A 24,650-nucleotide genomic window follows, 5' to 3' on the forward strand; every position below is an offset into this window, starting at 1 on the left:
CCATCTCACCCTTAAAAACCTTTGGCAAAATCTTTCTAGGGTTTCCCCCAACAGTGTTCACTCAGATGTTAATAAGTGTTTCCCTCTTAACTTGTTCCTAGTGAAAGAAATTTAGTGAATGGCTGGATTTACAAAATTCATAGGGGTGTTTTTTCTTTATTTTTAAAAACAAGACTTTTCAGAGCTTTCAATATGCTAATATTGTAAATCTCTAAGCAAGGGACATAGTATGTAATGGTCCTCAAACATTTTTAACCTTTGAGCCCTTTATTTGCACACTACCTATTAACATTTCTTGAGGTATAGAGTTTGGGAAACACTATTCTTGGTGGTCTGTATTTCATTTTTTGGCCTTCAATTTTGAAAAGAAGAATGGAACATAAAGCAGTATCTCTGACTGTCTAATTATAGATCTTCTAACATAATTCTTTCGCCTATGCTTTACTAAGCTCTAGAGTGATATAGATGTAGATTCGAAAGGAGTGATAACACGCTTAGAAAGGTAAGAAAGACACAGTGAACCCACTTTGTGAGCTGTGTCTCATAAGTGGTTTATCTGATCTGTAGTCATTCTTCATACCCTAAGTTGTATGCCTTAACTTACCATATGTATTGGAAAGAGTTACCCAGCAGGTCTGAGTTGCTCAAATATTGCACAATTTCAGAAGTGCCTGCTTGTATAAGTGCCCCTTGGCTAAATGTTAGAAATTGAGCTCCTAAAATGTTCTTAACTGATAAGAGTGTTTTACATGCCTGGAACCTTGAGCCATGTTGTACCAGTTTGTCAAGAAAATTTGCACCAAAAAAATACAGTTATGGTAACCACTTGCTTTTCTTGCAGTGGAGGGAGTCGTCTGAAAATTTGGTGGCTTACCCCTATGAAAAACCTAAGCTCTTAGACTCAAGAGAGCTTTCCTGTCAAGCAACACTTTATAGGTGTTACTGCAGTTCAGTGCTGAGGGATTATATGCATATTGCTGCAGTTCATTGCTGAGGGATTAAGTGTGTCCTGTGTGACTCCACTGGAATAGAACTCTTAGAAGTTGGCACCTGGTAATCCTCTAGAAGCTATCCAGTGCATCATTTTCCTTTATTAATCCTGCTCTGTACCCTTACACTGTACTAAAACATAGCCGTGAGTATAACAGTGTCTTAAGTCCTATCGATCCTTCTGCTGAATCATCACATCTGGGAGTAGTCTTAGGGACCACTGAGGTGCCACAGGTGCTATCTTAGTCTGTTTGAGCTGCTATAACATGCTATTATACCACTGACTGGGAAGCTTAAACAACAAGAACTTATCTCTCTCTGTTCTAGAGACTATAAAGTCGAAGATCAGGGCACCAGCTGTTCAGTGTCTGGTGAGGACCTGCTTCCTTGTTCATAGATGGCCATATTCTCACTGTCTCTTCACATGGGGGAAGGGGTGGAGAGAGCTCTCTGGGGTCCCTTTTATAAGGACACTAATCCCGTTTTGACAGCTCCACCATCATAATCTAAATACTTTCGGAAGGCTCCACCTCCCAATACTATGACATTGGAAATTAGGATTTTACCATATGAATTGGGGGGCGGGGAGGGGGGGGCACAAGCATTCAGTCCATTTCAGGTGCTCAATTTTTTTGGTTAAGTTTGGAGTACCTAAAGAGTAGGCAGTCAGCAGTGAAGAGGTAAGATTCTATTGATGAGCATCATCAGGCTTCTCTGAAGGTATTTGCAGTTTGCATAATTATTCACAAAAGACTCAAAAACCTGAGCTGACCAGTATTATAAGCTTGTAATTGAGATGGCATTATTAGTGCAATTTTATGTAATAAGAATTATTGATTCTATTTTATTCTTTTTGAAGACTTGGATTGCAACTTTTTCCTAAAAATATATTATTGTGTCTTGAGTGATTTTGGAGTTAGCAATGCAGTTTATACATTTTTTAACAAAGGATGAAAGACTCCAGATGTGTTACATATCCTCATTAGCTCTTTAATAATAACAGTAAGCAGTTAACATGTACTAATCACTTACCATTTGACAGCCACTGGTGCTTTTACATGCATTATCTTGTTTAATCTTCACAGCCACCCTATGAGGCAGGTATATGATTGTTTTCATTTTATAGTTGAGGAAAGCTTTATAGAAAGTAATTTGCCCAGTGTCACATTCCCTAATAAATGGTGGAGTCAAAAATTGATTTCTAGCCCATGCTTCCACTGCAGACTCATATTCCACATTGACATTAGGTCTAAAGGCAGAAATTACAGATCGTTCCCTTGAAAATCCCTCAAATTGGCCAGGCGCAGTGGCTCATGCCTGTAATCCCAACATTTTGAGAGGCCGAGGCAGGTGGATCACCTGAGGCCAGGAGTTTGAGACTAGCCTGGCCAACATGATGAAACCCTGTCTCTACCAAAAATTAGCTGGGTGTGGTGGTGCATGCCTGTAATCCCAGCTACTTGGGAGGCTGAGGGGGGAGAATCGCTTGAACCCCGGAGGCAGAGGTTGTAGTGAGCCAAGATCATACCACTGCACTCCAGCCTGGGAGACAGAACGAGACTCCGTCTCAAGAAAAAAAAAAACAAACAAACTCTCATGTCACCTAAAACCATATAGTATGCATGTAAAGAAGCTCAACACTTAACTTTCTCTACCCTTGGAGCAAGTTACTGTTTCTTTGGTTAAACATTTTATTTTAAAAATGTATTAGTTGGGCATGGTGACGCACACCTCTAATCCCAGCACTTTGGGAGACTGAGGGGAGTGGATCACTTGAGGTCAGGAGTTCGAGACCAACCTGGCCCCATCTCTACTAAAAATACAAAATTAGCGGGATGTGGTGGCAGGAGCCTGTAATCCCAGCTACTTGGGAGGCTGAGGCAGGAGAACTGCTTGAACCCAGGAGGCAGAGGTTGCAGTGAGTCAGGGTCACGCCATTTCTCTCCAGCCTGGGCAACAAAAGCAAAACTGTATCTCAAAAAACAAAAAAAAAAAAAGTATAATCATCCGTAATCATTCGCACAATGCAAGCATACATACATAAGAGAGATATGCAGGACTTGAGTCCAACTAAGGGAATAGTAGATTAATGTCTCCCATCTTGGGGCTCTGGACAAATAAATACTCGTTGAATCAAATGGCAGACACTTTGAACTAGTTAAATTGTGCCTGCTGCTCATTTGTACTCTGTCAGTCTCTTGCCTCACTTTATTTCTTTATTTAACAAATATTTGAGTGCCTAATAAATGTCAAGGACTGTTTTAGGTACTAGGGATACAGAAGTAAGCAAAGCAAGGTTTGTGCTCTCTAAAATATGCATCATGGTAAAGAAGGATTTGTGTGTGTGTGTGATGTCTGAATGTATATGTGTGCCAGCTGATGGTAAGTACCATGGGAAGAAAATACAGGTAGAGGGAATGCCAGGGCTCAGGTGAAGGAGTAGTTTCTGTTTTTTAAATGGTGTGATTAAAGAGGGCTTCTCCAAAGGGAATGAGAGAGTAAATCATGTGGCTTACTCATCTGGGAGAGAATGTTCCAGGTAGAGGGAACAGTAGAGGTAGAGGGAACAGTAGTAGGTAGACAGTGAGGTGAACATATACCTAGGATATTCAAGGAAGAGCAAGAGGCCAGTGTGGCTGGAGCACAGTAAACAAGTGAGAGGAAACATAGTAGTAGATGAGGTTGTAGCAATAGAATGTAAACCAGATCATTTAAGGACTTGTGAGCCAGAGTCAGGATTCTGGAGTGTTATGGAAAGCCATTGGAGGGTTTAACCATGTGAAAGTTCTGTAACATTTTAAGATCACTCTGACAGCTGTGGGAAGAATAGACTGTAGAAGGAGAAAGGATGGAAATAGGGAGAAGATAGGCTATTGCAAGAGTCCTCGTAAATGGCTCAGACAAGTATGGTAACAGTGATTGGAGGTGATGAGAAACTGAAAAATGATAAAATTTTTTAAGGTATCACTGACGGGTTTTATTAATTTGTTGAATGTGGGATGTAAGAGAAAGAGAAGAGTTAAGAGTGACCAAGTATTTTTGTCCTGAGCAGCTGCAAGAATTTAGTTCCCATATACTGAGATATTGGGAAGAGTAGGGAAGGTACAGATTTTGTGCCCTAGAATTCAACTTCTTTGTCTAGAAGTTCTACTAGAGTCAAAGAAGACTCTAGAGTTCAACTTCTTTGTCCATGTTGATTTGAAATACCTATTAGACATCAAGAGATGTCAAGTAGGCAGTGGGTGGATGCTATTTAAAGCCATGAAACTGGATGAGGTATAGGTAGAGAAAAAATTTGTGGGAACTATACTCTGGAGAAACATTCTCTCCATCATCTTAATTTGTTGTCTGTTACTTGGCTGATTTTTTCTTTTTCCCCTTCTCTCTTGAGCACCTACAGGTAAATCTGTTTGTGTTTACTGTACCTATGCTATGATCACACACCACACTTCTAAAATAGTCTGAAGGTCAAACTAAAATAGTAATGCAAACACCTTATCTTTATATATTGCTTTGAACTTTGTAAAGAGCTTTTATTTAGCAAATGCCTTTTGTGCACCAGTAACTCCACTAGGTACTTTCATACATGTTACCTCATTTGGTTTTCCTAAAAGATTGTGTTTTATATGCAAATAATGATGAGCTGGTGGAGATACATCTTTAAAGAAAGCATTCTTTTGTATTTGTATGTAGTTCTAAATTTATAATAAATATAAAATATATTTTAATTAATGAGAACAGATACATAAAGATTGCAATTGATAATGTATAGTAGAAAGAACACTAACCAGCTATGGGCAAGTGACAAATTTCTCTTGGGTCCTATTTCCCATTGGTAAAATAATAATGGGACTAGGGTTTGAGGAGGAATTTAGTCAAGGGTTTCTCAAACAATAGATTGGAATCCATTCTTATTTATGCCACTACAATCAGTATAGAACTTTTCCAATTAAAATTAATTATATACTTCTTATGTTTGATCCTTATATGGTAACTAATGCTTTTGAAACTCAAATACTAACACAAGGAGTACTTTTAAATAATAGATCATTTCGAATTGTCTGTGGTGGGAGATGATAAAATTCTGGTTGTAAATTTATTTAGATTTTAGAATTAAGAGCAATTTCAGGTCCTAGGATTTGTGGTGATGGAAGTTATTATATCTAATCTTTTCTGTAAACAGAAAAAAGGGGTTCATCGTTGCCCAAAATGCAGACTACAATTTTTGACCAGCAAGGAGAAAGCTGAACATAAGGCACAGCATCGTACATTTATAAAGCCTAAAGAACTAGAAGGATTGCCTCCTGGAACAAAAGTGAGTTTGTGAAGGGGTTTTTGGTGGTTTTTTGCACATTCTATTAATTTTTTTTATTTTTTATTATTATGGATAGAAGGAATAAGATCTAGTGTTAGGAAGCTCACTGGACAACGGTAGTTAACAATAATTTATTGTGTATTTCAAAATAACTAGAAGAGTGGAATTGGAATGTTCCTAATACAAATAAATGATAAATGCTTGAGGTGATGGATACCCCAGTTACCCTGATATGATCATTACATATTGTATGCTTGTATCAAAATATCACATGCACCCCAAAAGTGAGTTTTAAATATGCTGTATTTTTAACATTTTGTATGATAATAGAAACAAACTACTGCCTGGTTTTATCTATTGAATATAATATTAAAATTGACCTCTGATTGTTATTAAGACTTTAATTTTAGGTTTTATCCTTCTTATGCTTGTAAAGAAAAACTTCTAACCATTGTTTTATTAGTTGATTGACGTGGTTTGTTGGAGGGGTATGGTATTTCTAGTGCAACTAGATTGTAGACTAAGTCGACAGGTTGTTTCAATGTTCTGTAGGCTTTTTTTGAGCTATTCCAGTTGTCAATGTGTATGTCTTTCAGTTGCTAGACTATAAGATACTTAAGATTAGGAATTATATTTATCTTTGTGTCCCCAGCATCTGTCGTAGTGCCTTGAATGCCATAGGTTTGTTGAAGTTGGTATTACTAATCTCTCAGAGAAGCACGTTTTGCTCCTGAATAGCATAGCATTGCTGTTTTTCATGAGCAAGCACACATCAGACTACAAATTTCTTTCTCCTTGTTTGCCTTATATACATAAGTTTTCTCTGACTTTTTTTTTTTTTTTTTTTTTTTTTTGACAGTCACTCTATGCCTCAGGCTGGAGTGCAGTGGCGCGATCTCAGCTCACTGCAGCCTCTGCCTCCCGGGTTCGAGTGATTCTCGTGCCTCAGCCTCCCAGGTAGTTGGGATTACAGGCATGCAGCATGATGTCCAGCTAATTGTTTGTATTTTTAATAGAGACCGGGTTTCACCAACATGGCCAGGCTGGTCTCAAACTCCTGGCCTCAAGTGATCTGCCCGCCTCGGTCTCCCAAAGTGCGGGGTTACAGGCATGAGCCACCACACCTGGCCCTCCAACTTCTTTACATAAAGTTAGCTCTTGAATATTTTCTCCAGTGAAGAGATATATAATCCAAGGTGAGATAATCCCCACATATTTGTATTTCATTTTGAGTACATACTTTTGAATGCGAGTGCGAGTATGTCTGCCATTTAAATTAACAAAAATAATATAAAACAATTATCTGAATATCTAGTGTAAGATAAACCATCTGGCATCTTCTGTGCAGTCCATTTGTTTCATGTTGATATTAGACATGCAGAATATTAATGTAGGCAGAACAGTCCTCTCTCACATCTTCCCTTATTAATAAGATACCAGTAGTAATGGTAATATTGGTAATAATGATACTATATGTCTTATAATACTTTAGAATTAAGTGTTCAGTGTGCTTTTCCATACATTTTATTATTTAACCTTTGTGGTGATCCAATGAGATAGACAAGGCAGGTATATCCCCACATTAGAGATGAAGAGGTTCAGAGAGGCTAAATTCCTTACTCAAGGTCATGTAGCTAGGACGAGGTAGTACTAAGATTCTTAAACTTGGATTTTTTGACTTCTCCAGTGCTTTCAAAAGATTTATTTTCTGTTTGCAAGCTAACAAGTTCTGCTTCAGTGCTTTTCTATGATACTTCATATATTTCATAGGACTTCACAGAAGCTGTTCTTCAAGTACATGGGGGGAATGCAGTCAAATAATTAAAGAGAATGTTAGTGGGTGACTGTTTTCTGTTATTAACCAATAGATACAAACATTTTCTTTTTCCAAATAGTAAATGATAAATTTTATATGTTACCATTAAGGAAATTCTGAGCATTATTATAACTACCATGCCGTGTGATAAATTGATGTAAGCTCCACCATAACCTTGGAAGCAGAAATCGTGCCCCCTGATCCACCAGGAAGAGGTCACATTTACTGAAAATCTGTTTTATAGTTACCAGAGTGTAATTCAGGCCTCTATATTACATTTTGACCTCTCTATTTGTGAAAGCCTTTTAGTTAGGGTTTTTTTGTGTGTTTTTTTTTTTTTTTTTTTGAGACGGGGTCTCTCTCTGTCACCCAGGTTGGAGTGTAGTGGTGTCATCTCAGCTCACTGCAACCTCTGCCTCCTAGGTGCAAGCTGGGACCACAGGCCACAGGTGGATGTCACCATGCCCAGCTAATTTTGTTGCATTTTTGGTAGAGATGAGTTGCCCAGACTGGTCTCAAACTCCTGAGCTCAGGCAGTCCACCCACCTTGGCCTCCCAAAGTGCTGGGATTGCAGGTGTGACCCACCACACCTGGCCCCTTTTAATTCTGTCAAAGTGTAAAATAGCTATGGAATGTGCACTTTCAATATTCATCTAATTTGTACTAACTCCTAATTATTTGTTAATATCTGTTAACATACAGCTGTTATCAATATAAAACTAATATTACAACAGTAAGTAAATATCAAGATAAATTTCATTTAATCGATATGACCATTTAGAATAAGTGGAAGGCTTATCTGATTGCAGTTTTATACTTGCCACTTTCAAAATAATGATTTTAACTTTTTGTATTGTAGTGATTTTTTGGTAACAGTGTTATTGAGATGTAATTCATATATCACACAATTTACCCATTTACAGTGTACACAGTTCAGTGGTTTTTAGCATATTCAGATTTGGGCAAACATCACTACAATAAATTTTAAAACATTTTTATCACCCTCAAAAGAAACCCCTACCCTTTAGCATTCACTATTTCCCCTCCACTAGCCCTGTGCAAACTTTAGTCAGCTTTTAGTCTCTATGGATTTTCCCATTCTGGACATTTCGTGTTGAATCATACAATATGTCATCTTTAGGGACTGGTTTCTTTCGCTTAGCATAATGTTTTTGCAGCTTCATTGATATTGTACCATGTTCTAGTACTTCATTCTTTTTTGTGGCTGAGTAATACTGCACTGCATAGAAATTCTACCTTTTATTTATCCTTTCATGTATTGGTGGGCATATCCATTTGTCTTTCTGATCATCCATCTTTGCATTAATTCAATATGCAGTGGGTAATACTGCACTGCATAGATATTCTACCTTTTATTTATCATTTCATCTATTGGTGGGCATAATTCTCTTTTCTATATACATCCACTGCAGTTTTTGCAAGTACAATACTAACTGTAACAAAGCCTTTGTAAATCATATGATGAGGTAAGAAACATGTAAACTGCCAATCATAATTGCCATCGGGGTCATTTGTTTTTTGAAAACACAGTTATCCTATTGGAATTTTTACATCCACTGCAAGTAAAACTAATACAAGTAAGCCAAGGGGACGTATAGCTAAGTCCAAAAAGCAAAACCCTCTTACAAGCAAAAGCGAGAGCGCAACAGAAAAAGTTTCCTCTTTTTGGCTGTAATGCTGCTGTAAAAATTCATGTACAAGTTTTTGTGTGAACATATGTTTTCATTTCTCTTGGGTATATACCTCTGAATGCAATGGTGGAGTCAAATGGTAACTCTTACCTTTAATATTTTGAGAAACTGCCAAACTGTTTCTCTTTTTTTGTTGTTTTGTTTTGTTTGAGATGGGGTCTCGCTCTGTTGCCCAGGCTGGAGTGCAGTGGTGCGATCTTGGCACACTGCAACCTCCGCCTCCTGGGTTCAAGTGATTTTCCTGCCTCAGCCTCCTGAGTAGCTGGGATTACAGGTACCTGCCATCGTGTCTGGCTAATTTTTTGTATTTTTAAAAGAAATGGAGTTTCACCATGTTGGCCAGACTGGTCTCAAACTCCTGACCTCAAGTGATCCACCCACCTCGGCCTCCCAAAGTTCAGGGATTACAGGCCTAAGCCACCACACCTGGTCTGCCAAACTGTTTTTCATTGTAACTACACTGTTGTGCATTCCCACCAGCAGTGTATGAGGGTTCTCATTTTTCTATGTCCTAGCCAATACTTGTTATTTTGTTATTGTCTCTTTATTACAGCCATTCTGGTTGGTGTGAAGGGACATCTCATTTGGGAATTGATTTGCATTTCCCTGATGACTAATGATGTGTGGACCAGCTATCTCTTCATGTGGTTGTTGGCTGTTTGTATATTTTCTTTGAAGAAATGCCTGTTCATCTATTTTCTCTTTGGTTGCTTGTGCTTTTGGTGTCATTATATAAGAAACCATTGCCTAACTCACACTCACAAGGATTTACTACTGTATTTTCTTCTAAGAGTTTTGTAGTTTTACCTTTTAAAATTTGGTCTTTAATACATTTTGAGATAATTTTTGTATATAATATGAGGTAGGGATTAAAATTCTTTCTTTTGCACATGGATATCAGTTTTTCTGGCAGCATTCATCAAGACTATTTTTTGCCCCATTGGAAATGTTTTGGGACCCTTGTCAAAAACCAGTTTACTATAAATGTGAGGGCTTACAATGATATTTTTAATACTAATGTGATGGTTACTTTCTAAAAATACATATTGGCTTTGTTTTTATAGGTTACTATTCGAGCTTCACTTGGACCTCACCAGTCAAAATTACCAACTGCACCTTCCGGTTGTACTCCAGGCACTTCTTTTCTTCAGGTCACACCTCCGACATCTCAAAATACAACTGCTAAAAATCCTAGAAAATCTAATGCCAGTAGATCTAAGACAAGTAAGCCTCATGCACCTACATCCACTGCAAGTAAAGCTCGTACAAGTAAGCCAAGAGGACGTATAGCTAAGTCCAAAGCAAAACCCTCTTACAAGCAAAAGCGACCGCGCAACAGAAAAAATAAAATGAGCCTTGCTTTGAAGAACTTAAGGTAATATCTTTTATTTCTGATACACAATACAAATTTAATCTTAAGTATGAAATTTACCATATCACAGAACTCTCTTACACATTTACATGATAATCACTTATCTGGCATAAAGACCAAGCAAATGAGAAAAAGGTACTTTTTACAACTACTGAGCAGAACTTGAGTCATTGTGTTTATTCTCTAATTTTCATCTTTTACACTAATCTTTTATTTTATGCTTTTATCTTATGATAGATTATTGTTTTATTTGATCCCTTTTATTCCAGGGAAATGTTAACTGGTGTTAAATTTTTTGCACTTACTCTAGCTTGTTTCAAAGCAAATTTTCAAATTATGAGTCTACTTAAAGATCAATTTAGGGCCGGGCACGGAGGCTCAAGCCTGTAATCCCAGCACTTTGGGAGGCCGAGACGGGCGGATCACAAGGTCAGGAGATCGAGACCATCCTGGCTAACATCTCTACTAAAAAAATAAAAAAACTAGCCGGGCGAAGTGGCGGGCACCTGTAGTCCCAGCTACTCGGGAGGCTGAGGCAGGAGAATGGCGTAAACCCGGGAGGCGGAGCTTGCAGTGAGCTGAGATCTGGCCACTGCACTCCAGCCTGGGCGAAAGAGCGAGACTCCGTCTCAAAAAAAAAAAAAGAAAAAAGATCAATTGAAACATTTTGGGTTCAGTTAGTAAAATGTTAATAAGATTTTCCCCTATTATTTTTGTTTTATAATCTATTTTTATCTTTTTTTTCCATCTCCATAAGGTGTCGTCGGGGAATTCACAAGTGCATTGAATGTCATTCCAAAATAAAAGATTTTGCAAGCCACTTTTCCATATACATCCACTGCAGTTTTTGCAAGTACAATACTAACTGTAACAAAGCCTTTGTAAATCATATGATGAGGTAAGAAACATGTAAACTGCCAATCAAAATTGCCATTTGGGTCATTTGTTTTTTGAAAACAGAGTTATCCTATTGGAAGCAAGTTTGTCTCATCAAGGAACTAAAAGGGTCTAGCAATAGGAACTTCTAAGATGTTCCTTGTACTATTTTCCAGCATAGTAACTCATAAAATTACTGGGACAAAAACTCTTAAGAACAATTAGACTAATGAAACTAAAATGAGTTTGTTAGGGAAATTTGTTTTTCTATGGGACTTTTTTTTCTTCTATGTCTTTCAAAAAGTGGTTATTTTTCAACATAAAGTAAGTGTTTTCAATATATTTATCAAATAAATATGGTCAGCTCTTGCATTCCACATCTGTGGATTCAACCAACTGTAAATCAAAAGTGTTTTAAAAAATTACGTCTCTACTGAACATGAACAAACCTTTTTCCCATCATTATTCTCTAAACAATACAGTATAAAACTATGTAATAGCAGTTACATTGTATTAGGTATCATAGGTTTACAAATAATCTAGAGATGATTTAAAGTGTACAGCAGGATATGTATAGTTTATATGCAAGTACTATGCCATTTTATATCAGAGACTTGAGTCTCTGCAGATTTGGATGCCTGCAGAGGAGGTCCTAGATTGTAATCTCTTGAGTGTTATCCTCTTCAAAGCGATCACTTTGAGAGACTCCAGGCTTTTTAATGATGCTAAGAACATTATTCTGTCTCTGTCTCCCGCATCTGTCTGTCCATTTGTCTTTCTGATCATCCATCTTTGCATTCATTCAATGAAACATAAGCGACTGTAGGAATATTCCAGTCATGATGCTACCATTAGAATTCCTTTTTTTTTTTTTTTTTTTTTTTTGAGACGGAGTCTGGCTCTGTCGCCTAGGCTGGAGTGCAGTGGCCGGATCTCAGCTCACTGCAAGCTCCGCCTCCTGGGTTTATGCCATTCTCCTGCCTCAGCCTCCCAAGTAGCTGGGACTATAGGCGCCCGCCTCGTCGCCTGGCTAGTTTTTAGTAGAGACGGGGTTTCACCGTATTAGCCAGGATGGTCTCGATCTCCTGACCTCGTGATCCGCCCGTCTTGGCCTCCCAAAGTGCTGGGATTACAGGCTTGAGCCACCGCGCCCGGTTAGAATTCCTTTTCCTGCATTGATTCAACTTAATTTGAGCACCTATGATGTACTCTACACAAGGGAAATACTTCAGAGCCCCCCTTTCATTTGAACATCATTCGTAGGGGCTTGCCTTATTCTTTCAGAATGGATTTTATTTTAAATAACCAAAAAGTGTCCAGATATAAAAGTTGATTATTCCAATTAAGATAGTCCCATTTATTTTCAGTTAGAAATAAATTATAACTAGCCAGGCACAATGGCTCATGCCTATAATCCCAACACTTTCAGAGGCTAAGGAAAGGGGATTGCTTGAGCCTAGGAGTTCAAGACCAGCCTGGGCAACATAGCAAGACCTCATCTCTATTTTTAAAAAAGAAAAAAAAAAGAAATAGGTATAACCAATGAAAGTGGTTTTCTTGCAGATTATCAAAAGACCTCTATATTATTTTCTGCTCATAATCAGCTACCACTCTGAAGGATTCACCCACATTTTGATGGCTTCAGCACCTGGCTTACAGGGTTTTTTTTCCCTTTGGTGATCAGCCTGACCTTATGATACCTTTACTTCTTTAGTGCTAGCACTTTACATCCCTTTCTGCTTTGTTGTATCCCCTTTCTTAACACCATCCCATTTTACCTCATTGTAGACAATACTTACTTTGAATTCTTGTTACCCCATGACTTTCAGGGTCTTGACTCCTTTTTTCTAGTCCAGTAGTACCGATTCAATTTTGTAGCCAACCACACCCTTAAGGTCTTCTGTTTTGAATGCTGCTTTGTTTCTGTCCTGAATTCCTTTGTATCTTCAGTCATACTTAGTCTTGCTATCTTTGCATCTTTTATCCTTTTTGATGTATCCCTATCTCGGTTCTAGACTACCATACCATGCTGGATTCAGTCAGTTCTGAATTCGTGATCTTTAATTTGGTCCTGCCCTTTTAAAAATACCACTTTGTGTTCTGTTTGTTTGCTTGTTTGTGTTTTTGAGATGCAGTCTTTCTCTGTCACCCAGGCTGGAGTGCAGCGGCGTGATCTCGGCTTACTGCAAGCTCCGCCTCCCGGGTTCACACCATTCTGCTGCCTCAGCCTCCCCAGCAGCTGGGACTACAGGCGCCCGCCGCCACGCCCGGCTAATTTTTTTTTTGGTATCTTTAGTAAAGACAGGGTTTCACCCTGTTAGCCAAGATGGTCTCAATCTCCTGACCTCGTGATCCGCCCGCCTCGGCCTTCCAAAGTGCTGGGATTACAGGCGTGAGCCACCACACCCAGCCAAAAATACCACTTTGTTTTTATCTACAACATCTGTCAGATTTTATTCTAGTCCTTCAGTTGTTAACCTTGCCTAATAATTACTCAGAGGTCATACTTTTTGTTTTTCTCAAGATTAACATTTTCGTGTCTCAAGGTTTTTTTTCCTTCAGCCATTAATCTCAAAAAACAGACATGTCCCACTATTTTTAAGTTAACCCTGTTCATCATCTCTTGCATTTCCTCCACATCCTTATTTCATTACTTTGGACCTTCAGTTCATCTCTTTCTCTCTACCACATTCATTGTGTCTGCAGATATTTTCAGGCATATTTTTAGGATGAGGAAAATCTGCCTTTACTTTGCATGTTTTCTTGTCCTCATTTTACCATCAACATTTGTAAAGAGTATTCTTTACTAGCCTGTTTGTCATTTTTTGACCCTTTGTGATTTGAGTGTCGCCCACCGCCCCCACCTACGTACAGCTAAAGCTGCTCCTTTAAAGGTTATCAGTCATATCCTAACCACTGGATATACTCATTATTTTTCATTCTTACTCCTCTATGACTTCTTCAGAGTATTTGACATTTTTGATCACTTACTTTTGGAACTCTTCTCAACTTCTGTTAAACTGTTACCACCGTTTTTCTTCTTTCCTTTTGGCTACTCCTGCTCTATATAATTATCTTTTCTCCCTTCAACTGTTCTTGTCCCCTTATAATCCCTTTCTTGGTACCTTAACCATTCTTAAAGTTTTCTCTTTTACCTTTCAACTGTAAATCCTCTGATTTCAATGCTGAGTTTCCCTGAGACCCAACTCTGTTTCTTACTAGGATTCAAATCACTTTTACTTCAGTACCCTTTAAGCTCAGTCTTGACTGTTTCAGGGCATCATTTGCATAAACATGGAGCACCAGCTAGAAATAATTTACTATCGCAAGTTTTTGAAACCCATTGAGTTCTGTTGATCTGCCACCGTACATTCTAGCTTCCTGAGAGTTCACCTTCTGCAATATTCCAGTCTGCCTCTTCCACTACTATAGTGGTTCTGCACCTATACCCCAGTTTCTCTAAAGCAGACCCTAGCCAACCCTTCCCCTAGTACACTGCTATGAGTAATGTTGTTCTCTTATTCTGTGCCAAACACTTGGCTGCCCTAATGAGGCTTTAATTCTGCCCCTAATTTATAGAGGATTAAATTGGAAAACATTTTTGGCATTACTTAAACCCATGTGTCATTCTGTCCTCCTCTCTCCCATTTTCCGTAGGCTTACCAACTGTCTTGTAGAACCTTCAGCCCCATTCTATCCCCAAACATTCCCAACTGACCTAAAGTTACCTTCATAACCTTTTCCTAATTTCTGGTGAGCCCCTGCACTGTCATCACACACGTTGAGCTCTTACTCATCATTAACCTCATCTAGAACTGAAAGCTTCCACTTCTACTCTTCTAAGGGCTTCATAGGTCCCTTTGCTTTTCCCCTACTTCAAGGGCACATTGTTTGCCTCATTACTTCAGGTACTTCCCTCTGAATAGTGTACCCTCACTCCTACTCGGTGTGGACTTTTGTCATGGGTTTGAGTTCTGTATGTTCAGAGGCTTCATTTTCTCAGAGGTTGAGTACCTTTATTCCCAGGCTATGCCAACTCCATTGCGAGAAGACAGGCCCCCAAAATTGATCTATCTTCCCCAATGTATAGGTTCTTCATATTCACTATCTAAAGTAGTTTTTTCTTGTTCTTGATTATTCTCTGGAATGCTCCTCTCCTTCCCTCTCATTTCACCCTCTACGAAGTATCTGATCAGCACAGCCAGTCATAGGAATCATTCCTTTCTTTGAGTTCTGTAACATTCGCTCTTCTGCCTCACATGTGTCTCTATTATCTCTGAGAAAGAAGCTGTTTCTTTGTATTCACCATGGTGCCTATTCTGAGGATATTTTCTTGGAATTACAGCTAGCCAGAATCTTTATTTTCCCATGCATATATAGTATGCTGGTGATGGTTACCTTGGGTCTGAGGGTAACTGTTGACCTGCTGTGTGGGGTCTGTCAGTGCAAGACAGGGCGAGTGCTTCTCAAACTAGCTTGCATAAGAATCAGCTGGAAAACTTGGGAAAACAGATTTCTGGGCCCCACTGCCAGAGATTGATTCACTATGTTTGTAGTAAGACGTTAAACTTTGTGTTTCTAACAAGCTTCTAGGTATGCTGATGATGCTGGTCCATGGACCACACTTTGAGTAATACTGTGCTAGGCTAATCCTGGCTAATCTTGCCTGGTTTTCTAACACAGGAAAGCTTTCCTTATCAATTTAAAGGGAGGCATAAAAGCTATTACCATTGGCTCTGAAGTTTGATTAGTGGTTTTCTGATCTGTGTATAGGAGAAGCATTGTTTTAATTCTTGAGCTCTGCTTCCCTTAATTTGCTCTCTTTGAAAGTTCTCCTGGTAATTGCAAAGGATTCTTTAAATGTTTCATGTTTATTGAATTAAGCAATGGCATTTATCTCAAGTAGTGTTTACTTCCAGGATCATTCAGATTATCCCCCTCCCCAAACATACTAAGATTGAAATGTAATGAATAATTATTATTCTCCAGCCTGGGTGACAGAGCAAGACTCTGAAACAAAAAATAATTATTTTAACAATTTCTATCATAGCAAAATACATTATCAAATATCTTTTAAATCGTTCTTACTTTTAATAGTTAAAAAACTTTTAATTTGACACTGCATTTTTAACTCAAACATTTTTTTTTTTTTATGGTGAGATACTGATCATCTAAGAAAATTCTCAGGGAAATACATAATTAGAAAATATACAGGTAAAGTGGAATGTAAGTTAAAATTCTTGAATTAAACAGAGATGACTATCTTCGTCCATTCAGGCTGCTATAACAAAATACTATAGACTGGGTAGCTTATAAACAACAGAAATTTATTTCTCACAGTTCTGGAGGCTGGAAAGTCCACGATCAAGGTGCCGGCAGATTCGGTGTCTGGGTGAGGGCCCATTCCTCATAGTCAGCACCTTCTCACTGCGTCCTCACATGGTGGAAGGGGCACACTGGCTCTCTAGGATCTCTTTTATAAGTGCACTAATCTCATAAGGGCTCTGCCCTCATGACCTAATCACCTCCCAAAGGCCCCACCTCTTAATACCATCACTTTAGGGGTTAAGATTTTAACATGAATTTTGGGGTGACACAAAAATTCAGATTATAGCAATAACCAACAGCATTTTATTATTTAGATCATGATCTTTTATTCAAAACAAAGAAATTAGGCATTGGCTTGAAATGTGGTCATAAAATTAATATGGCGTTGTATAATAAAATTAATAAAATCTTGTTTGTCTCATGTTTCTCAAGCTCTCATAGCAACCATCCAGGTAAACGGTTTTGTATTTTCAAGAAGCATTCAGGAACTCTCAGGTAATCATTGATCTTTTTTTGTTTTTCTTTCCATTGAAATATTGCAGTAACTTTTTAAAACTGATGTTGGAGTGCCTACTTTGGAAATGATAAGAGTTCTGTTTATTATATCCTTAGACCAAAGTTGGAGAGATAGCCTATCATTTCTGACTAAACTCTCTGTAGTGTCAAGCATTAAGATGAAACCTTCTTGCATATGCGTTTGTAAAATAACAAAAATAAGGTTCTCCAACCATATCTGAATAGAAGGAAGTTTTTGAAAATACCATAATACTTGAAATCAATATATAGCCTTCATAATTCTTAATGTTTTTAGAATTAAAGTATATAACTTTTTTACTGTACAAAAAAAAGTGCTGATAAATATTTCTAAAGGCATTGATAATTACCATTGGTTACACCACATACACTTAGCTCAGAATCCACTAAAATATCTATTTTTTTATATTATTTTGATATCTTTTTGACTCCATCTTCCTTTGTTAATTATTTTGCTCATGTTGACAGATGTTTGCCAGGCACATAGTACCTGGCACATAGTAGGCACTTGGTAAATATTTGTTGAATAAGTTAACGTATATGTTGAAAATGAGCTATGTGGATAATGTTGGACCAAGAGCTCGTAGAGGAAATTTTTATTGTATTTTTAAAACATACTCATGTTAGGCTGGGTACGGTGGCTCACACCTGTAAACCTAGCACTTTGGGAGGCCAAGGTGGGTGGATCACCTGAGGTCAGGAGTTCGAGACCAGCCTGGCCAACATGGCAAAACCCTGTCTCTACTAAAAATACCGAAATTAGCCGGGCATGGTGGCTATAATCCCAGCTACTTGGGAGACTGAGGCAGGAGAATCACTTGAACCCGGAAGGCAGAGGTTGCAGTGAGCTGAGATCACGCCACTTTACTCCAGCTTGTGCAAAAGAGCAAACAAAACTCCATCTAAAAAAAAAATTTATGCTATTTTTAAAACATTGATTTCGAGGAATTAGAAAAGAGTAAAATATATTAGGCGTTACCTTTACTGAAAAATGCTTTATAAGAATGAAAAGACGGTGGCTCAAGCCTGTAATCCCAGCACTTTGGGAGGCCGAGGCAGGCGGATCACGAGGTCAGGAGATCGAGACCATCCTGGCTAACACGGTGAAACCCCGTCTCTACTAAAAATACAAAAAACTAGCCGGGCGAGGTGGCGGGCACCTGTAATCCCAGCTACTCCAGAGGCTGAGGCAGGAGAATGGCGTGAACCCGAGAGGTGGAGCTTACAGTGAGCTGAGATCCGGCCACTGCACTCCAGCCCGGGCGACAGAGCAAGACTCCGTCTAAAAAAAAAAAAAAAAAAAAAGGAATGAAAAGAGATTTTAATTCTAAAAATGAGATTACACTTTGATTTTTACCACATGATGGTCAAGCTCAATTGTATGCTTAGTTTTTAAATTAACTATATGATTTGAAAGATCTGAGGCGCTTTTTTTTCCAACTCGAGTGGATCTCACATCTAAATAGAAAATTGATCGAATTCTGTGTATGGGCCAGGTGCAGTGGCTCCCACCTGTAATCCCAGCACTTTGGGAGGCCAAGGCGGGTGGATCACTTGAGGCCAGGAGTTCAGGACCAGCCTGGCCAACATGGCGAAACTCCATCTCTACTAAAAATAACAAAAATTCACCTGGCATGGTGGTGCATGCCTGTCATCCCAGCTACTCGGGAGGCTGAGGCACGAGAATTGCTTGAACCTGGAAGGCAGAGGTTGCAGTGAGCCAAGATTGTGCCACTATACCCCAGCATGGGTGACAGAGTGAGACTCAGTCTCAGAAAATTTTTTAAAAAATCTGTGTATGGACATAGCATTTTATATTTCTATAAACAATTTTTTCATAATTACTATTTTGTTAAAATGAAATATTCATTCTTTAGTTATTTATTGTGCACCTATCATGTATAACACAATGTAGCAAGTCCTATACAGATGACTGTGATGAAGAAGAAGGCTTATACCAACCTTCAAGGAATGTACAATTTATTAAAGGGATAAAAGGTGTGAACATAAATAACTACAGTAATACAAAGAGGTTTCTAGTAAGTGCAATAAGAGATACTGATTTCAAAGGGGAGAGAGGTTTCTACTTAAAAGAAGAGGCACAAGGGCATTCTAGTTGGAAGAAATAACACGAATAGAAGTTCAGAAAGGAAAAAACAGAAACTATACACATTCTTCTGAATCACAATGGAGTAATTTTGGAGTAACTAGGAGTAAAATTTGGATGAAGCACAAAGTTCATATAGCATAGTATTATCTTAAGATCAAAATTAGCCGAGCGCAGTGACTCAAGCCTGTAATCCCAGCACTTTGGGAGGCTGAGGTGGGTGGATCACCTGAGGTCAGGAGTTCAAGACCAACCTAGCCAACATGGCAAAACCCTCTCTCTATTAAAAATAGAAAAAAATTAGCCGGGCATGGTGGTGTGCACCTGTAATCGCAGCTACTTGGAGGCTGAGGCAAGAGAATCGCTTGAACCCAGGAGGTGGAAGTTGCAGTGAGCCGAGATCGTGCCTCTGCACTCCCGCCTGGGCGACAGAGTGGGGCTCCATTCCAAAAATAAAAAAAGATCAGTTTGGGGAGATAGTTTTGAACTTAGATCCAGATTGTTGAGTCCTTGAAAACAAGGCCTAGGGAGTTTGGGCTTAATTTTTTTTGGAAGACACTGGGGAAGCCATTGATGTTTTGAGTAGAATCAAGGGTGCTGAAGGAAGATCACTTTGGAGGAGTATACAAGATGAGTTGTAGCTGCATGAGACACATAGACTGGTTAAGGCTATTGTAGTGGTTAAGACTTAATAAAGCCCTGGGCTAAGGTGGTGGGGTGGTATCACATCATGTTTAAGAGCATGGGCTTCAGAATCAAAGGGCTCCATTTCCAACCTGATCCTGGCCTCAGTAGATTACTGAAACTAATTCTGTCCTCTGTAAAAGGGTAATAATTACAGCACCTATCTCTTTGGGTTGCCATAAGATTTAGATCAGACAATACGTCTAAAACCCTCAGACTGGCATAGAGTTAAGTACTCGATAAATTGTTAATGTCATAAAATGTTTGAAATATTGAATGTTTTATGTAAGAAGAGAGTCAGAGATAACTAGAAATTTGAGCCCCAGTTTTAGGGAAATGGCATCATAAGAGAGACTTTTCCCCCTAAATTTCATGGGGAAAGCACATGATTCCAGTTTTGTGAAGATAATTTTTGATGTGCAGGAGTTCTGGCTATGTGTAAATCCACAACAGGTTGTTAAAACTAGAGAAGTCAATCCAAGGTATGCCACTGGTTTCCTATACAGGTGAAATATTTAAGTTTAAAGTATCTGATGAACTTCAAAAGTATATGTATGCTTTGTTAATAAACTGATAATGATAATTACATGATTTTAAAACCTTCACATTTCTAATTTTATCCTCATTTGACTAAGATACTAGATTGCAGAATCCACAGACTACCTTTTTTGGTTACTATTGTATCCATAATACCTAGTAGTACAGTGTGGATGAAGAAGGTTCTCAGCAAATGTATTTATATATTTCAGTGAATGAATATTACATCCTTGATTTGCAAGTAATAACTTGCACACATTACTTAAGTTGTTAAGGGAGACTGGGCTTTCAGTCTCTTGATGCCTAGCTTTCAGCTAGGCACAAGTTGAGAGGTGACAATTTATAAAGCACTAAATGTTAGCATAATTTGAATATGGCGATGCCATTTTCTTTTCCTTGTTTTTTTTTTTTTTTTTTTTTTGAGACGGAGTCTGACTGTCACCCAGGCTGGAGTGCAGTGGCACAATCTTGACTCACTGTAACCTCTGCCTCTTGGGTTCAAGCAATTCTCCTGTCTCAGCCTCCAGAGTAGCTGAGGCTACAGACACATGCCATGATGCCTAGCTAATTTTTGTATTTTTAGTAGAGACGAGGTCTCACCATATTGTTCAGGCTGGTCTCGAACTCCTGACCTCAGGTGATCCATGCACCTCGGCCTCCCAAAGCGCTGGGATTACAGGCGTGAGCCACCGTGCCCGGCCAGCAATGCCATTTTCTGGAGAACCATTTTAGATATATCAAGTTTATATAACAAAGTTGGAAAATGACGGCTGTGGAGACTAAAATGCAAATCAAGTTAGTACATGGAAAAATAATTATTGAGCTCATATGGATTTTCATAAATGATAATATTTTTTACTGTCTTCTTTTTTTTCGTAGGGGCATTACTCTAGTGTGCCTTAAATGTGATTTCCTAGCTGATTCTTCTGGCTTAGATCGTATGGCTAAACACTTAAGTCAACGTAAAACTCATATTTGCCAAGTTATAATAGAGAATGGTATGTATATATAATTGTGTTTCTTTGATTTTCTGATACTTATTTCAGTATTTTTGATCGGACACCGTATGGACCCATGTATTACATTGATAGTCTCACTCTTCATATATGCTATTGTAAATGTAAAACTCTCTTGATTTCAGTTTCCGAAAGTACCTCAACTTCTGGACCCACTTCTGGGTAAGTTTAATTTTCCTTCAGTGCAGTTTGTTTTGATGGACTTTAGCACTGTTGTATTTTTTAATGTATCATTAATATAAATGAAAAATATTAAAGTTGTTTTTGTTTTTGTTTTTAAAGCTGCTCATTGAAATAGATTCCTGCTCCATGGAGTTCATGCAACCTGGTGCAAGACAAGTTGGAAGTTCCTAAGTTCAAAGTTCTGAAGTGTTTTCTCACACAAAAGGCAGTTAAACAGCCAAGTTCATGACACTAGCTCTCATTCAGCTCTTTTCAGCTTTCAGATGTCACTAGATTCTCACTCCACCTTATCTTTGTGTCAGGTTAACATATCTTAACACATTTTTTTCTCCAGTTGGCTCTCTCCAAAAATACCTTTTGTTTTTCTCTGCTATACTTGCCTTCATAGTACTACATTCCAGATAATATGACTTTCATCTTTTTCTGTTTTGTCTGCTTTCTTAATTTCTTGTAAGTCTTACATGTTTAGGTCAGATAGCCATTTTTTCTTCATTCCTTGTTCATTACTCTTCTATTTTTCATATTTTTCAAATGAAGAAGCAACGCATAAGTTTCAAAAAATATCCAGGGTACTCCTGGACAATGTCCCCTTTTGATGGACACGACTGATGCCTGTTCTTTCTTTCCAAGAAATGTGAATTATTTGACTGTGAGACCTCCTCTAGTTTGTGGCCTTAAGAAATCAGATCTTGGGGAGAGTCCCTTCCTACCTGACTGACCTCCCATAAGGTTGATGCTGATTTGGCCAGAGATGACCTCAAGGCCCACCAAATAGAGCACAACTTCCCACTGGGGGCTTTGGCTTTTGATCTTAAGCTTATGGGTCAATTCTAACCAAGAAAAGTCCATGAGATCACTGCTTCAACATCCAGGTTGACGTTTAACCATTTTGGCTGCTGCTCTTTAATCTTCCTCCAGCAGGCATGCAGTCCAAGGAATATAAAAATTCTTGTTGTGTGGGAACCAAGGTTACTTTCCTGTTCTTGGAAAAAGAAAATTTCTACAATTACAGTTCCCAAAGTCACAGTTCATGTTATTTAAAGTTTTATCCAGTATTCTAGGAATTTTCAGCAATACTAATATTCACATTTTTAAACATTTTTTACATTTTATTTTATTTTGGTAGCTTGGTTTTATATTGTTTTTAGATCAGTGCTTCAACATCCAGGTTGACGTTTAACCATTTTGGCTGCTGCTCTTTAATCTTCCTCCAGCAGACATGCAGTCCAAGGAATATCAAAATTCTGGTTGTATGGGGAACCAAGGTTACTTTGTTTTTGGAAAAACAAAATTTCTACAATTACGGTTCCCAAAGTCAGTTATTCATGTTTTCATTTAAAGTTTTATCCAGTGTTATAGGAATTTTCAGCAATACTGATATTCTTTTTTTTTTTTTTTTTTTTTTAAAGACAGAGTCTTGCTCTGTCTCCCAGGCTGGAGTGTGCAGTGGGGCAAATTTGGCTCACTGCAAGCTCTACCTCCTGGGTTGACGCCATTCTCCTGCCTCAGCCTCCCGAGTACCTGGGATGACAGGCACCCGCCACCACGCCCGGCTAATTTTTAATTTGTTTTATTTTTAGTAGAGACAGGGTTTCACCGTGTTCGCCAGGATGGTCTCGATCTCCTGACCTTGTGATCTGCCTGCCTCGGCCTCCCAAAGTGCTAGGATTATAGGCGTGAGCCACTGCACCCAGCCAATATTCACATTTTTAAACATTTTTTTTTTTTATTTTATTTTGGTAGCTTGGTTTTATATTGTTCTTAATCAAATTTATTTTACTGTATTTTGTTTTTCTGTCACTTCTTTGTCCCAGATTCATGAAATTTGCTGATGTCCATTTTATGTCTACTTTTGAATTCTTTGTGTTTGTTTTGTTCTTATTACAAACTCCAAGACATTTCTTAGAATTGTCTACAGATTTTGTGTAGCTACTTATTGGTAGCTTCTTAATTTCATACTTGTCCAGACCATTAGACATTATTACATGCTCTATCTTGGGCCTATCATTAACATTAGCTTAGTGATTCTGATTTCAAAGACATAAAGAATTGGCAAAGCTCTTCTTACAGACCTTAAAACAAGTTTTAAAGGTACATTTCTGTTCATCTAATACATAATATCTTATTAGCCATTAATGTAATTCCTCTGGATAAAGATAATATATTCAAAAAATATTGGGACCAAAAAATGCACTTGTTTCTTGCTCATATATATATAGATGTATATTTTTTTTAATTTGTTGTTTGTTTATTTTGGTTACATTGAATATAGATTTGCTGAACAGTTTCGATGTTATTTTTTTAATAAAATTTGTATTGTTAAAGTGCCTTGGAAATTTCTAATAAATAATTTCATATAAAAGCTGTCATACAACTATAGGAGCATTGCTTTGCTCCTAGTTCCGTGGAGCCTGATTGCTTGACCCGCAGACTGAAAGCTTTATCTACTAAGCACATCTTGCACTTTTTCCTCTAGCACAGTTAAAAACAAACTATTTATACTTTACTAATGTCTTGAGCAGCTAGCAAAAGCCCCCTTTGTGATCTTAATAATCGTGAAGGTGGGCAGACTCTGAAGTCGTTTGACTCAATGTGGGTGTTTTTTAACTCCAAAATTAAAACTGGACTGGATACAGTGGCTCATGCCAGTAATCCCCAATACTTTGAGAGGCTGAGGTGGGAGCCAGGAGTTTAAGACCAGCCAGGGCAACATACCAACACTCTTGTCTCTACCACAAAAAAAATATATATAAAAGCTGGTGTGGTGGCATATGCCTGTAGTCCTAGCTACTCAGGAGGCTGAGGCAGAAGGATCGCTTGAGCCCAGGGGTTCAAGGCTGCAGTGAACTATGATCATGCCACTGCATTCCAGCCTAAGCCAGAGAGCAAGACCCTGTCTTTTAAAAAAAAAAAAATCAAAACTACTTTGATGATATACTTTGAAACATTGAAAGGCAGTGTCAGTGGCCACTGCTATGTAGTATACTCCTTGTAATTCATAGGAGTTGAATCGATTAATTTTAATTTTCCAAACAGATTTCTGCTGTAAGTGATTTTCCCAAATCTCCAAAAGGGGCTTATGTCATAGTCGTGGACTTGGTGATACTCCTTTCTTTCCATACCTGTCTCTAGGATGTTTTGTCAAACACCATTTTCCTACCCATTTTTTTTTATTGTGG

General features: G+C 38.2%; 1 protein-coding gene across 1 annotated transcript in view; it reads left to right on the plus strand.

Annotated features, from left to right (window-relative positions):
* Window positions 1-23,833, plus strand: part of ZNF280C (zinc finger protein 280C) — a 68,752-nt gene extending 44,919 nt beyond the window's left edge. The window contains exons 13-19 of the mRNA XM_023198861.1: window positions 5,174-5,305; window positions 9,899-10,209; window positions 10,964-11,104; window positions 16,843-16,905; window positions 21,152-21,270; window positions 21,414-21,450; window positions 21,571-23,833. Coding sequence (XP_023054629.1) covers window positions 5,174-5,305; window positions 9,899-10,209; window positions 10,964-11,104; window positions 16,843-16,905; window positions 21,152-21,270; window positions 21,414-21,450; window positions 21,571-21,586 — 819 coding nt within the window. The 3' untranslated portion in view covers window positions 21,587-23,833. The remainder of the gene's footprint in view (window positions 1-5,173; window positions 5,306-9,898; window positions 10,210-10,963; window positions 11,105-16,842; window positions 16,906-21,151; window positions 21,271-21,413; window positions 21,451-21,570) is intronic.
* The last annotated feature ends 817 nt before the right edge of the window (window positions 23,834-24,650 follow it).

Source organism: Piliocolobus tephrosceles, chromosome 12 (assembly GCF_002776525.5).
Source record: "Piliocolobus tephrosceles isolate RC106 chromosome 12, ASM277652v3, whole genome shotgun sequence".
In the NCBI taxonomy this organism is placed as follows: domain Eukaryota; kingdom Metazoa; phylum Chordata; class Mammalia; order Primates; family Cercopithecidae; genus Piliocolobus; species Piliocolobus tephrosceles.